At 39.4% G+C, this 14,625-nt stretch overlaps 1 protein-coding gene across 2 annotated transcripts in view; it reads left to right on the forward strand.

The window, feature by feature from the left end:
• ARHGAP10 (Rho GTPase activating protein 10) overlaps nucleotides 1–14,625 on the forward strand; it is a 242,359-nt gene that overhangs the window by 138,275 nt on the left and 89,459 nt on the right. For both annotated transcript variants that reach the window (XM_084625524.1, XM_084625525.1), the window contains 2 exons: nucleotides 4,298–4,363; nucleotides 12,162–12,236. In XM_084625524.1, the coding sequence (XP_084481650.1) occupies nucleotides 4,298–4,363; nucleotides 12,162–12,236 (141 nt within the window). The remainder of the gene's footprint in view (nucleotides 1–4,297; nucleotides 4,364–12,161; nucleotides 12,237–14,625) is intronic.

The following is a 14,625-nucleotide window of genomic DNA, read 5'->3' on the forward strand; positions in this document are numbered from 1 at the left end:
ATGGAAATCAGAAAATTAAACGATACGGCATTGGAAACCATAACTTAGTCACATTGCACACATATATAAAAACAGCATAAAGGCTCACTGCTTATATAGTAGTATAAAATACTGTAGATTTGCAAGAGTAGTGAGTTAATGTAGCAGTGAGAATCAAAACTTGTGTGTCCTCAAAATCTGAACCATAACCTGGCATTATAAAAGATATTTTTTTAATTGTTTACTTTTTCCTATGGAGAAAGAGGTAGTGATGAATGTTGAAACGGATATTTAATGGCCCACAGCTGGGCAGATTGTTACAAGTACCAATGAAAATTCGGATTCAATTTGCTCAATGCACAGCAGTTTATTGGAGAAATGATTACACAAGCAGTAAAAGATTATATAGTACGTCTTCCTAATAAGCCTCAATTCCCCAAGCATAAACCCTCAGGAACTATGTTGGCCTTACACAGTATCTTGATTGGCACACAAAGCAGGTGTAGCTACCAGTCCTAGATGGAGACTCGACTCTTATCATCTCTCCTCTCCTCAGTTACTTGGTCTGTCAAATGTCTCCCGAAGCAGGGTCTTGGGTTACCTCAAGGCCCTCTGGTTCAAAAGTCCTACAAAGGTCCCTCATAGCAGGTTGTTGGCTACCCTGAGACCCTCTGTCTTACAGCATCACAGACCTCTTCAGATGTTAATTGGTGAACTAACTCTGCTTAGCATTTATACCTCTTATTCTCAGAGGAGTCACATGTCCCAGAAATGTTTAATTACTAGGGCTGTCAAGTGATTTAAAAAATTAATCGTGATTAATCACACTGTTAAACAATAATAGAATACCATTTATTTAAATATTTTGGGATGTTTTCTACATTTTCAAATATATTGATTTCAATTACAACACAGAATACAAAGTGTACAATGTTCACTTTATATTTATTTTTGATTACAAGTGTTTGCACTGTAAAAAGACAAAAGAAATAGTATTTTTCAGTTCACCTCATACAAGTACTGTAGTGCAATTTCTTTATCATGAAAATTGAACCTACAATTATAGAATTATGTACAAAAAACTGCATTCAAAAATAAAACAACGTAAAATTTTAGAGCCTACAAGTCCACTCAGTCCTACTTCTTGTTCAGACAAACAAGTTTGTTTACATTTGCAGGAGAAAATGCTGCCTGCTTCTTGTTTACAATGTCACCTGAAAGTGAGAACAGGCATTCTCATTGCACTGTTGTAACCCACATCACAAGATATCTACATGCCAGATGTGCTAAAGATTGATATGTCCCTTCATGCTTCACCCACCATTTCAGGGGACATGCGTCCGTGCTGATGACGGGTTCTGCTCAATAACAATCCAAAGCAGTATAGACCAACGCATGTTCATTTTCATTATCTGAGTCAGATGCCACCAGCAGAAGGTTGATTTTCACTTTTGATGGTTTGGGTTTTGTAGTATCTGCATCAGAGTGTTGCTCTTTTAAGACTTCTGAAAGCATACTCCCTACCTCGTCCCTCTCAGATTTTGGAAGGCACTTCAGATTCTTAAATCTTGGGTCGAGTGCTGTAGCTATCTTTACAAATCTCACATTGGTACCTTCTTTGTGTTTTGTCAAATCTTCAGTGAAAGTGTTCTTAAAACGAACAACGTGTGTTGGGTCATCATCCGAGACTGGCATAACATGAAATATATGGCAGAATGCGGGTAAAACAGAGCAGGGGAGGTACAATTCTCCCCCAAGGAGTTGAGTCACAAATTTAATTAATGCATTATTTTTTTAACTAGCATCACTAGCATGGAAAATGTCATTTGCATACAAAAGTGCCATGCAAATGCCTGTTCTCACTTTCTGGTGACATTGTAAATAAGAGGAGGACAGCGTTATCTCCTGTAAACTTTTTTGTCTTAGCAATTGGCTGAACAAGAAGTAGGACTGAGTGGACGTGTAGGCTCTGAAGTTTTACATGGTTTTGTTTTTGAGTGCAGTTATGTAACAAAAAAAAATCTACATTTGTAAGTTGCACTTTCAGGACAAAGAGATTGCACTATAGTACTTGTATGAGATGAATTGAAAAATATTATTTCTTCTATTTATCATTTTTACATTGAAATATTTGTAATCAAAATATACACTTTATCAATTACAACACAGAATACAAGATATATATATAGGAAAACATCCAAAATATTTAATAAATTTCAATTGGCATTCTCTTGTTTAACAGTGCAATTAATACTGCGATTAATTGCAATTAATATTTTAGAGCTTTATTCATTACTAGTTTTTCTAATTAATATTTTAGAAGGGACTGCAAAATGGACAGAGACCAAAGATCAGTTGACGTTTATCCTCTCCTCAATCATTCACTTGAGCTCTTCGTGTGCGGCCATCTTAAAGGGTCATTTTGACCCGGGTCAGCCTGTGCCAACCTCACTGATTGCGTGTTTTTGCATTTTCTTTACTTGGTGAGCTGGCCATTGGGTGATATGTTCCAAAGTTCCATTTTGAATCACACACACAGATAGAGCCTCTGATCACTCTCAATAAATTTCCATACCAACTGTCTGATGCTAAGAGAACCCTGCTCCCAGAATCCTCTAGCAAATTCAAACGTATCAAGCCATACCAAACTCATGTTCACCACATTCATTCATATCAATCACAATAATTCATAATAATTTGGCACCGTCCCAACAATGAAGGCAACTATTCTCCTTGGATTCAGGGGTTAATGCATGTGTTCTTTGTAATCCTGGGGTTTATTCTGCTCCCACTCATGTCAATGGGAAAACTTCCATAAGATTTCATGGTGTAGGAGCAAGCCAACAGTGAAGGTGAAGACCAGATGGTTAGGTGAAATGTGGTTGTGTAACATGAGTTTTGATTTAGCAGAAAAGGGCTTAGACAGTGCCACAAAGATAGTTGGTTCTCGAGTATTATCTTTTGAAAACATCATGTTTTAGGTAGCTCGTTCATCAGCTGCCATGAAGAGATGCACATACATGTCCTAAATCTGTGGTGGGAAAAATCTTTTGGCTTGTGTAGGACATACTTTGTTGGGGATGCTAGAAGAATTCCATAGGGGAGAAGCATTGCAATGTGTTCTGTACGAGTACTCTCTTTTCCAATTGGGTGAACTTTCTTAGATTTTATTCATTCTACATAATACTTTTTTAAAAAGAGACATTGGATCCATTTTTTAGGTTTGTCAAAATATTTAAAGCTAAAAAGTTATAAATAATTATTTTTGATAAACCAGTTTCTTGAAATGACCTCCCGAAGTTTGAAATATTTTAATATAGCTTAAAAAATATAGCTTAAAAATTGATTGTAGTCATATCCTTTATTTAATAAACGACAAGTTCACATGAGGCTTCTCTTCATATGATTTTCACTTTATTTTAAAAGGGAATATCACGGAATTATTTAAACAAGACTGGAAATACAGTTATTGTCTTTTTGGCTGTTAGTTGAGGGTTTTCCATCAGAAAGTCTCCATGCGCATTTTAGTTTTATGGGTGTGTTTTAAGAATTGGGGTTTTCCTTTAAAAATCTGCAGTGGATATAGCTAGTATTCAAATACTCAAGATCTTGCAGGACGTGTTCCAATGAGTTGAAAATTTTTTAGGATTAGTCTGTCTTGCTTTGCAGTAAATAATCTTAAACCACATTCTTTTCCTGCCAACATACGTTTCTAATTAAGGGTCAAATCCCGCAAAGACTTAGTACTGTGAATAGACTCTCTGAAGTCACTATACCTCGTAGCAAGTGCTTGCAGGATTGGTTCTGTACAAATATAAGAGACCAAAAAAGAAAAATGTCTCTAGAAAATTTTACAAAGAATCCTGGAATTCTTCCTCAGTTTTGCCTGAGTGGGTCCTGTCTGTAGGGTTAGGTGCAATCTTACTTTCTACCAAAAAAGCAGCGCTAGATTGGCCTTGTATCTTTGGGCATGTCTACATGAACACTTATGGCACAGCAAGCAGCGGTGTAAATCTGCGGCGTTTCAACGTGCTGCACACTAACTGTCCTGTAGACCCTGCTGATGTGTGCTAAAAGTTCCCTAGTTTGTGTTGACGTACTGTGGCTTGAAACAGAAGTAGGTGAAAATACATTAGGGAATGTTTAGAGCATAGCAGCAGGATCCACACAGAGAGTTGGTGTGAAGCATGCTGGAACGCTGTAAATTTACACCCCAGCTTGCTGCATGTAGTGTTTGTGTAGACATGCCATCGGTGAGAAAAAGACAAATATATTATTAATTGTGCTTAAAACTTTTTGAAATTGTTTTTCCTTTTAGGTGCACAGTTGGATAAGATAGGGTTCACCATTCTGAGAAAATGCATCAGTGCCGTTGAAACTCGAGGTAATGATCAACACAGCCAAGTGCTACTGCTCATGAGGGAAGGACAAAGATGACTGAGGCCTGTGAGAAGGTGGGAGTGGGGTGTGTGTGTGTGTATCTGCTATAAAGTCTCACCAGACCCATTGTAGAGCTTGGAGAAGATGGAGGCCAGACTCAGAAGAAGCATCTGTCCAGCCCCTCCATTTTAGCTGTGGCTGTGCTCCAGGTAGAATCATAGAACCATAGGGTTAGAAGGCACTACAAGGGTCATCTCATCTAACCCCCAGCCAAGATGCAGGATTTGTTGGGTCTAAGGGTGATCTGCTCCTGAGTATACAAAAATGTGTCCTGTACTCCTGAGGAAATCCTGATGGAGGGTCTGTAGGTATATTCTTCCCCACTCTTGTGTCAGGCCTCATGCAGTCCCAGTGTTTGTAAAAAGGAGGTCAGATATTTGCCCATGGTTACTGAAACACCATCAAGGGGTGCGTGCAGTTCCTAATCCTCACTCTGCAGGCTATAAGGGGCTTAATATGCTGCTAATGAAGCTTTTAATTTTTTAAAAGGTGTCATAAATATAAAGGGAAGGGTAACCACCTTTCTGTATACAGAACTATAAAATCCCACCTGGCCGGAGGCAAAACCCTTTCACCTGTAAAGGGTTAAGAAGCTAAGATAACCTTGCTGGCACCTGACCAAAATGACCAATGAGGAGACAAGATACTTTCCAAGCTGGGGGGAGGGCGGGGCAGGGGCCAGGCAAAGGGTCTGCCTTTCTGTGTGATGCTTTTGCCAGGAACAGATCAGGAATGCTCGTCATAACTCCTTAAGTTAGTAAGTAATCTAGCTAGAAATGCATTAGATTTCCTTTTGTTTAATGGCTGGTAAAATAGCTGTGCTGAATGGAATGTATATTCCTGTTTTTGTATCTTTTTGTAACTTAAGCTTTTGCCTAGAGGGATTCTCTCTGTTTTGAATCTAATTACCCTGTAAGGTATTTACCATCCTGATTTTACAGAGGTTATTGTTTTACTTTTTCTTCAATTAAAATTCTTTTAAGAACCTGATTGCCTCAGGCCGACGGATTGATTGATTTATTGAGCATTTCTTTTAAAATGGTTCAGCTCTTTCCAAGATCAAGGCTAGGAAAAAAATACCTTATTTTGCCTGTGTTAAAAAATTCAAGACCTTTTCTTTGAACAACTCTAGTACTCCCAAGCATTGGTGCAAGGATTTGAAATTTGGCAGGGGAGAGGGAGCATCCTGTGTGTTAGGAATGTGCCTTTTGGCATCCCTGTGGAGATCTGCCCAAATTTGGCCAAGTTATAAGCTTTAGAAAAATCACAGTTTGTACTTGCTGAGTAAAGATTTCTCAGATTTTAGCTACTAAAATCTCTAACAATTCCATCTACAATGAGCATGCTCCAGCCCTAAGATCAGCTGGACTTTCCCTGTAATTTCAGCTTTGGGCTGTAGTTGGCTGTACTGGGCCCAGATCTGGACACCTGAACTGTGAGAGCAGGAAAGACTGTCTTGACTGTCCTCCCAGTGACCCTCTGCTGGGTCTAAGCAGTGTGGAGGAGGAGGATGTCTGATTCAAATGTAGAGCGGACAAGAGCTGCACCTGTTGGTGGAAATAGATTGGGATGAGGAGACTGGGACTGAGAACCAAGTGGGAAGTGGAGATGGATCTGAGGTGAAACAGTGTGAAGGGGGAGAACTGGGATTGGCTGGTCAAAGAGACTGAGGCAAGGAGCTGGGGCTATATGTGGTAAGAGTTGTACTGGGAACCAGTAGGTGAATGTGGGCTGGGGATGATGGGAGGCTGTGAAGGGAAATCAGATGAGGAGCTGGGAGGGGAAGACTGGGACTGGGATGTAGCATCCAGAGGGGTGAGATTAGGACTTGCTGGCCAAGGCAATTGGGACTGGGATGAGAAGCCTGAGGAGTGGCTACTGAGGCTGGCTAGGTGAGGCAAGTGTGACTAGGATGAGGATCTTGGGGTGGGGAAGACCAGGAATGAGGACAGGTTGCATGGGGAAGGTGCGAAAGGGTACAAGCTTGGGGAAAATGAGCAGACGTGTCTGTGCCCAGAAGAGTTCACTCCCCACCAGAACCAGAATGGAACCCAAGATTTCCAAGGCTCACCATTCCTCTGCTTTCATCAAATATCTCAGTAACCTACTGGCAAAGTGTCCCATTCTCTTTTAATGCTGGTCTACAATACAGGATGACAACCTACTCCTGCTATCATGTGTACTGTTAGTTCAAGCGGCAGGGATCTGTGTGGTGCATCTGCTAATGAGCCATATGATTGTCAATATGATGCCATGTGAAGCGTTTTATTTTTAAACTAGGAAATTGCACACTCAAAACTATGTTAAAGTAACAGTAAGGTTGCAAAGTCAAGCACTCAAAAGTTAACAAATGCTACACATGAAGCAGGAGTCCTGCAGGCAACTGTCGTCTTTTGCTACACAACCCTCATTGATCCCTAGAGCTGGTCTAGTCTGTGCACTGAATGAGGCAGAGTCCTCTAGAAAAAATATTGTGATCATGTAATTGAAGTTATATTGTAATGCATACATACAAGGGGGCTGAATGAATTCTAGCGTTTCCTAACTTTGGAGTGCTTGACTTTGCAACATTGCCAATGTTCTTTTAATGTAGTTACTATATGCTATATATAGTAGATAAAATGAACAATGATAGTTAGTAGGGAAAACAAATGATTTCTTTATTATTTTAATTTTATTAAGAGTTTTCAAAAAAAATATTCACTTTTATTTGTAGGGTGGGGAATTCAGGTGTGGGTGTAGGCAATATGTCTGCTATCTAGCATTCTGCAATCCACCCAGCCACGGCCTAAGGGAACATGACTTGGAAATAGTATACAAAGCCATGGTTATTGTTTATCTGTTCATTGACTCTGAACATACTTAAGATGTATTTGAAAACAAAATAAAACAAAATCTTGCCTTGTGTATGACATGTGCTGTTGCTCTCATAGGGATAGAAGATCAGTTTCTGCACTGTTACACCCATATTTCTAATTTCTAATTTGATGTCTTTCTAATGATGTCTGTTGAGTTGTATGAGCATAAGTGATGAAATAATTTAGGCAAGTCTCCTTGATGTACCTTTATTATAATAATATGAGGAAAACTATTAGGCTTCAAAGCTCCAGATTTCATACCTAGGAAATAGAAGATATACTAAAATAAATCTTATAACAACCTTTACTGTGAATATTTTACAGTAAGTTGCTAAAGGAAGTAATGTTCAATAAAAGAAAATAGAAGACAGATGCTCCTCAGAGTCTGTGTCTGTATGCCATGTTTTATCTCTTTTAATCCTAATGGGTGTGAGGTTGGTGTGGGAGGAAAGAGAGGACAGTCTAGTGTGGGTGGAAACTGAGAATAGTCTTGTCATGTCATAGCAGATAACTCTGGTATGCAAAGGAAAAAAAAGAAAATGAAAACATATTGAGCATTAAATTGTCAATGGCTGAATGACTTTCCCACTTGTGTTATTCATTTTATCAAGCTGAGAAGAAATATTTCACTTTGAATAAAAAAAACTGTTCTTCAATTAAAAGTAGAATTAGGTAGTAGACTAGAATTCTTGTGAGCTGATATATAAGGATATTTACTAATTTACTAGATTAGAAAACTTGAGCTATTAAATCAGCATTATATTTTAAAAACTCTGCGGCCCCATTTTTCTCTGACACGAGTACAATTCTGATGGGATTTTCAACCATATACTGTATTTTAGAGCAAGACTGGATGTTTTTTATTATTCCATTTTGATTTACAGTTCAGCACCTTAGTGGATAATAAAAATGAGAGAGAAAAGATTATAGAAACATCTGAGTGCTGTTCTTCCAAAAGGAAAAACTAGGTGGGGGTCTGTGTGTGTGTGTGTGTGTGAGGCAGACAGACAGACAGACACTGTACTACTTCCTCTGAGCACTCAGTAGGGCGGCATTTTGTAAAATGCCAGTGCTAAGGGTTAATAACAAATTTCCACTTTGTTAGTAATTGGTACTGCGGCAGCACCTATTCTGAGATGTAGGGACAGATGGCAGCAGTGAGCTGTCATCTCAGTTTTTCCTCAGAATTTTTGTTTCACTGGTGAGAAAATAGGGAACCTTCCCATAGGAACAACCTGGCATTACCTTGATTTGTCAGTATGCGTGTGTGAGCACATCAGTAGTACATAATTGGATAGAAAACTAAGTAAAACATGTTATTTCTGCAGCTGTATTAATAGCCCACATTAGCAATATGTATTAAAAAAAAAACTCATTTGAGATGTACGTTGTTGGTAGACACACCCTGCTTGCTATGGCATAAGTTTGAAACAGGGGGAATTGTTTTACTTATAGTAAATTTGTTTATTGGCATGCCTAGCAAACCATATGTGTCCAAATCAAGCCCTGGTATTCTGAGAGTCAGTCACCCATAACTCATGTAAATATAAAAAGAATTAGAATATGCACTGCAGAGCCTTGCAGCTCTCAAAGCTGTTAATAGTGCTTGGTTCAAAGGCTGCTACTGCTGGCTGAACCAATCAGAATTTGTATTCTAGTTGGCAATAAGCTAACACTCTAAAATACTCTGCAGTATTTAAATGTTCAGATCTGAAATCACATGATTTCAAACTGTGTTTGTGTTTTATTAAAAATTTCATTAAAATAAAAACGGTATTGAGAAGCATTAATTCCCCTCTGCACCTCTCATTATGCATTAGCAATGAGCTCTGCTTCTTTCAGGTTGATGAATTTGAACTTGATCAATTATCTGATAGTAATTACCAGCACAGAGTGATTACTATTGCTAAAGTGGCATCCTAGTTTCAATATTACTGTCATTTCAGACACTTCACAGCAGCACATCTGTTTTAAAAACCAAACAAGGGTTGCTGTGGTTTGTCCTAAATTATTTTTAAGCATAAGGTCAGCACAATTTTGTTCTTAATAGTTTTAATGTTAGCAGTGCAGTAAATCAATATACAACCTGACAGCTTGAACTTCTGAGATGAGCAAAAACAATAATATAGATTTGATTGTAAGAATGTTGCTTCAACTTTTCCTTGTTTCTTGCATACAATGCAGAAGATTTGTTCTGCAGCACTAGAAACTAAAGTTGGATGCTCCTGCAAAAAGGCCTGGTGCCATTTGGCAAAGCATCAGAAAGTTGAATATGAGAGATCTATATATCTTTGGGCTGGAGTTCCCACGGAATCCCAAGGGAAATTCAAGCAGGAACTGCTCTCTACTTTGCATCCTCTCCAGTCCCCCAAGATTTCCAGGCTTCTTAGTTTTGGGTGGGTCAGAAATTATTTTAATTGTTTCCTGCTGGCAATTTTCTAAGTGATGTGTAGTACATGTGTGGTGATGATCTTAGTCTTAAACATGGGACTCTCTGGAAAACTGAGAGGTATGGGAAGTTTTTGTATATGTAAATTTACATTATATCATTAGATCTGTGGCCATCTAGACAATAAGAAGAAAGCCCAAGAAAAAGAAGAAGAAAATCTAGAAGACCTTTTATTTTTCAAATGTCAAGGTGTTTTGACCACTGAGTATACTAGGTGGTGGTGGTGGTGGTGGTCTCATTTGTGAAGCTGCTAGAGTAATTCATTAAGAATAATATTTATTGTAAATGATACTTACGATTTTTGAAGATATTTATCTAATATTCAGTGTGACAAAGTTCCTCCTCTGCCTTGGTGGGTCCTGCGCTTATTGGCGGATTTGCTTGCTCAGAGATTCACGGCAGCCCTCAGTTTGGCCACTTTTCCAAGGGGCTCAAACCTGCTGTTCACTCAGCTAACTTCATTGCTGGCCAGCATGGGGAAAAGGAAGGAGAACAATCCCCACAGTCTCTGCTGGTCCACCTAGTGGGTTCCACTAGAGATCTTCTCCTCTGGTGAGACCCCCAGTCCAGGTCAGCTCCTCCTGTATCCAATAGGGAGTTGGGGGGATGGGTGGGAACCCGGACCTGCCCTCTACTCTGTGGATCACAGCTGTCTACAGTGTTTTGTGTAACATCTGTGTGACAGTTACAACTCCCTGGGCTACTTCCCCATGACCTCCTCCCAACACCTTCTGTATCCTCACCACAGGACCTATCTCTTGATGCCAGATAGCGTTTGTACTCCTCAGTCCTCCAGCAGCACACCCTCTCACTCTCAGCTTCTTGCACACCCCTCACTCACTGTAATGAGGTCCTTTTTAAACCAGGTGCCCTGATTAGCCTGCCTTAATTGATTCCAGTAGCTTCTTAATTGGTTCTAGGTGTCCTAATTAGCCTGTCTGCCTTAATTGGTTCCAGCAAGTTCGTGATTGTTCAGGAACTGCCCCTGTTACTTTACCCAGGGAAAAGGGACCTGCTTAACCTGGGGCTAATATATCTGCCTTCTATCACTCCCTTGTAGCCATCTGGCCCGACCCTGTCACATCAGGTATAAGCTTTCCATTATTTGACTAGTTCTGCTTGTTTTTTCTTTTGCTTTGTGTTGAAACCATCTACTGTTGAAACTGGGAGATCTTCACAGGTGTTTTCTCTGTATGTTGTATTCTTTAATAATAATAAATAATAATAGTAATTAATAATAATAAAAATATGAAAAATAAAAGCCAATCACAGAAAACCTACCCTGTAGTTACAAAGATAAAATAAAGGTTGTTCTCACAGTATTCATACCTTCCGGCATTTCTGCATTTCCACTTCTAGGTCCATATGAAACCAGGAAGTACTGAGCTTGTTATTGTAAATTGGATTGCATCAGAGCCCCAAAGTCTCAATCAGGTTCACAGCCCTATTGTGCCATGTTGTGTACAGATATATAAAAAAGGATGGGGTAAAGGGGTTCAACATAGAAGCAATGTGATCAGTGTGATGGTGGGCATACAACTTCTGGGTTTTTTTACTTTTTTGATCTTTACATTTTTATTTATGCTAAAAAAATCTTAGTTTTTTGGAGGGAGGTTATGTGAGATTTCAGTGAGGGGAGAGAGGGAATGTTGTAATGAGAAGGGACTGAATAGAGGGGGAAGGGGCAAAGGGAGAGGGCAAAGAAAAAGAAGGGGGGTGAAAGGAAAGTGAGCAGCATAATGGCATGTTGAGTGAGATTGGGCGGCTAAATGGTTGCAGTGGGAGGAGAGAGGGGTTGGATGGAAGATGAGCAACAATCAATGGCAATACAGAAAACGAGAGTGGGGAACAAGAGAAGATATCCAGTGTCCATGTTCCAGAGATGAGTGAATTAGGATAGTGGGAGGCTGTGAATGCTCAGCTGGCTGTTGAGGTTGCACCGCACAAAAAGGACAGGAGAGAAATTACTGCTCTCAGTCCTGAAGTTGGGTTCCTCAGGCCCTGGGTATACCCAGTGTGGGGAGAACAGTGGGTTGGAATGATGCCTTGTATCTTAAGGAAAGAGCATTGTTTACTGATGTGAAAAAAGTTTGGTTTGAGTTTTTAGGAAAGAGCTCGTAGAACGGGGGGAAAAAACAAACCCTAAAACTATTTCCAAAGTCCTAAATGGGCTGTGTCAGTGCATTGGAAAAAATGTGCATGCACCTTTTTCCTGAAGACCAACATTTTATTTAGCTTGGATTTATTTTAATGGACAGCAAAAAGATGATTGTAGACAGATACTTTATTTGCAGTGTATTCCTCTCGTAGTCATGAGTAACAATGTGGTGAATGCAGCTTTGAGGAAAACTTATTGTTTAGCATTTTAGAAGTTTTTAAAGTTGTATTTGCTGTATATTTGAATGCTCTGGTTGATCTGTTTTCTTCCTCAATAGGTATAAATGACCAAGGATTATACAGAGTTGTGGGGGTGAGTTCAAAGGTCCAGAGACTTCTGAGTTTGCTAATCGGTATGCCTCTATTTTATAACTACTTTTACCATGTTTTCATTTTGATTCATGGCTGATTTAATTTCAGTGTTGATATTTTATGTAATGTTTACATTTACTTTTTCATCATTTTGGGTCAAATTTTAGCTTGCCATACTCATGCATAGAGTTTTGTCCTGCATTCACTGTGGCCTCTTGGCTGAGTAAGGCAAGCAAGTTTTAGCTGTTAGTATAAACAAAGAAAACTGCCAAAAGTATCTGTTGGGACAAATCATGGGTGTGGTATAGGTAGGTTTAAAGGAGCCTGAGTTTAAATTAATCTAATCTACACCCGCAGTCTGGAAGGGTTAGAAAAGTGGGTATATGGGAGAGTCTCCTTTTTTACACCTTCCTGTTTTTTGTCTTGTACCTTTTTTGGCTAATGGTGAGTAAATGACATGAGCTTAAATTCCCTTTGGCCTGGTCTACACACAGGATTTGTATCAGTGTAAATATGTCAATTAGGGATGTGATTTTTTTTTTCCAAATAATATAGTTATCCAGGTACAGGGCCTAGTATGGGCCCAATTATATCAGTATAAATGTGCTTATACCAATATAGCTTTCTTCCATATGGGAAGGGGGGATAAACTATATCAGTATGAGCACATATAGACTAATATAACTGCATCCACACTGGGGTTGGGGGTTGTACCTCTTTACATTCTGGTATACTTAAAGTGGTATAATTCATGTGTGGACAAGGTCTTAAGCTTGGTCTACATTTAAAAGTTAGGCCAACGTAGCTACTTTGGTCAGGGATGTGTGGGTGGGGGAGAACAACCCCTGACCAAGGTAGCTATGATGACCTAGTGTAGAGGCAGCTATGTTGATGGAAGAATGCTTCCTTCCACATAACCACTTTCATTGGGGGAGGTAGTATTCCTAGTAGGGCTGTCAATTAATTGCAGTTAACTCACGCGATTAACTCAAAAAAATTAATCACGATTAATCGCAATATTAAACAATAACAGAATACCATTTATTTAAATATTTGTGGATGTTTTCTACATTTTCAAATGTATCAATTTCAGTTACAACACAGAACACAAAGTGTACAGTGCTCACTTTATATTATTTTTGATTGCAAATATTTGCACTGTAAAATGATAAAAGAAATAGTATTTTTCAATTCACCTCATACAAGTACTGTAGTGCAATCTCTTTATCATGAAAGTTCAACTTACAAATGTAGGTTTTTTTGTTACAAAGCTTCATTCAAAAACAAAACAATGTAAAACTTTAGAGCGTACAAGTCCCACAGAACCCAAACCACCAAAAAAAAATCAACCTTCTGCTGGTGGCATCTGACTCAGATGATGAAAATGAACTTGCATCGGTCCACACTGCTTTGGATCATTATCGAGCAGAACCAGTCTTCAGCATGGATGCATGTCCTCTGGAATGGTGGTTGAAGCATCAAGGGACATATGTATCCTTAGTGCATCTGGCATGTAAATATCTTGTGACTCCGGGTACAACAGTGCCATGCAAATTCCTGTTCTCACTTTCAGATGACATTGTAAACAAGAAGCAGGCAGCATAATCTTCTGCAAATATAAACGAACTTGTTTGAGTGATTGGTTGAACAAGAAGTAGGACTGAGTGGACTTGTAGGCGCTAAAGTTTTACATTATTTTGTTTTTGAGTGCAGCTTTGCAACCAAAAACCTACATTTGTAAGTTGAACTTTCATGATAAAGAGATTGCACTACAGTACTTGTATGAAGTGAATTGAAAAGTACTATTTCTTTTTTTTAAAGTGTAAATATTTGTAATCAAAAATAAATATAAAGTGAGCACTGAACACTGTATTCTGTGTTGTAATTGAAATCAATATATTTGAAAATGTAGAAAACACCCCAAAATATTTAAATAAATGGTATTCTATTATTGTTTAACAGTGCGATTAATCACAATTAATTTTTTTAATTGCTTGACAGCCCTAATTCCTATAGCAGTAGAAAAACCGATTTGTGTCTGCACTATGGAGTTATGCCGGTATAGCAACATAGCTATGCTGGTATAGTCTCCATCAACATACATCAACACTTACAATGCTACAGCTGTGCCTCTGTATCACTTCAGTGTAGACCGGCCCTCCAGATGTTTTAATTCGGCCCTCAAGTTCCCGCTGGGGAGTGGGGTCCGGGGCTTGCTGTGCTCCGGCGCTTCAGCCGGGGAGTGGGGTTGGGGGCTTGCCCTGCTCCGTGCGGCTTCCAGAAGCAGCAGCATGTCCCCCCCCCGGCTCCTACACATAGGGGCAGTCAGTGGGCTCCGAACGCTGCCCCTGTCCCAGGCGCTGCTCCCGCAGCTCCCATTGGCTGGGAACTCTATGGTCAATGGGAGCCGCAGGGGCAGTGCCTGCAGAC

Source organism: Lepidochelys olivacea (genome assembly GCF_965140295.1).
Source record: "Lepidochelys olivacea isolate rLepOli2 genome assembly, chromosome: 4".
In the NCBI taxonomy this organism is placed as follows: domain Eukaryota; kingdom Metazoa; phylum Chordata; order Testudines; family Cheloniidae; genus Lepidochelys; species Lepidochelys olivacea.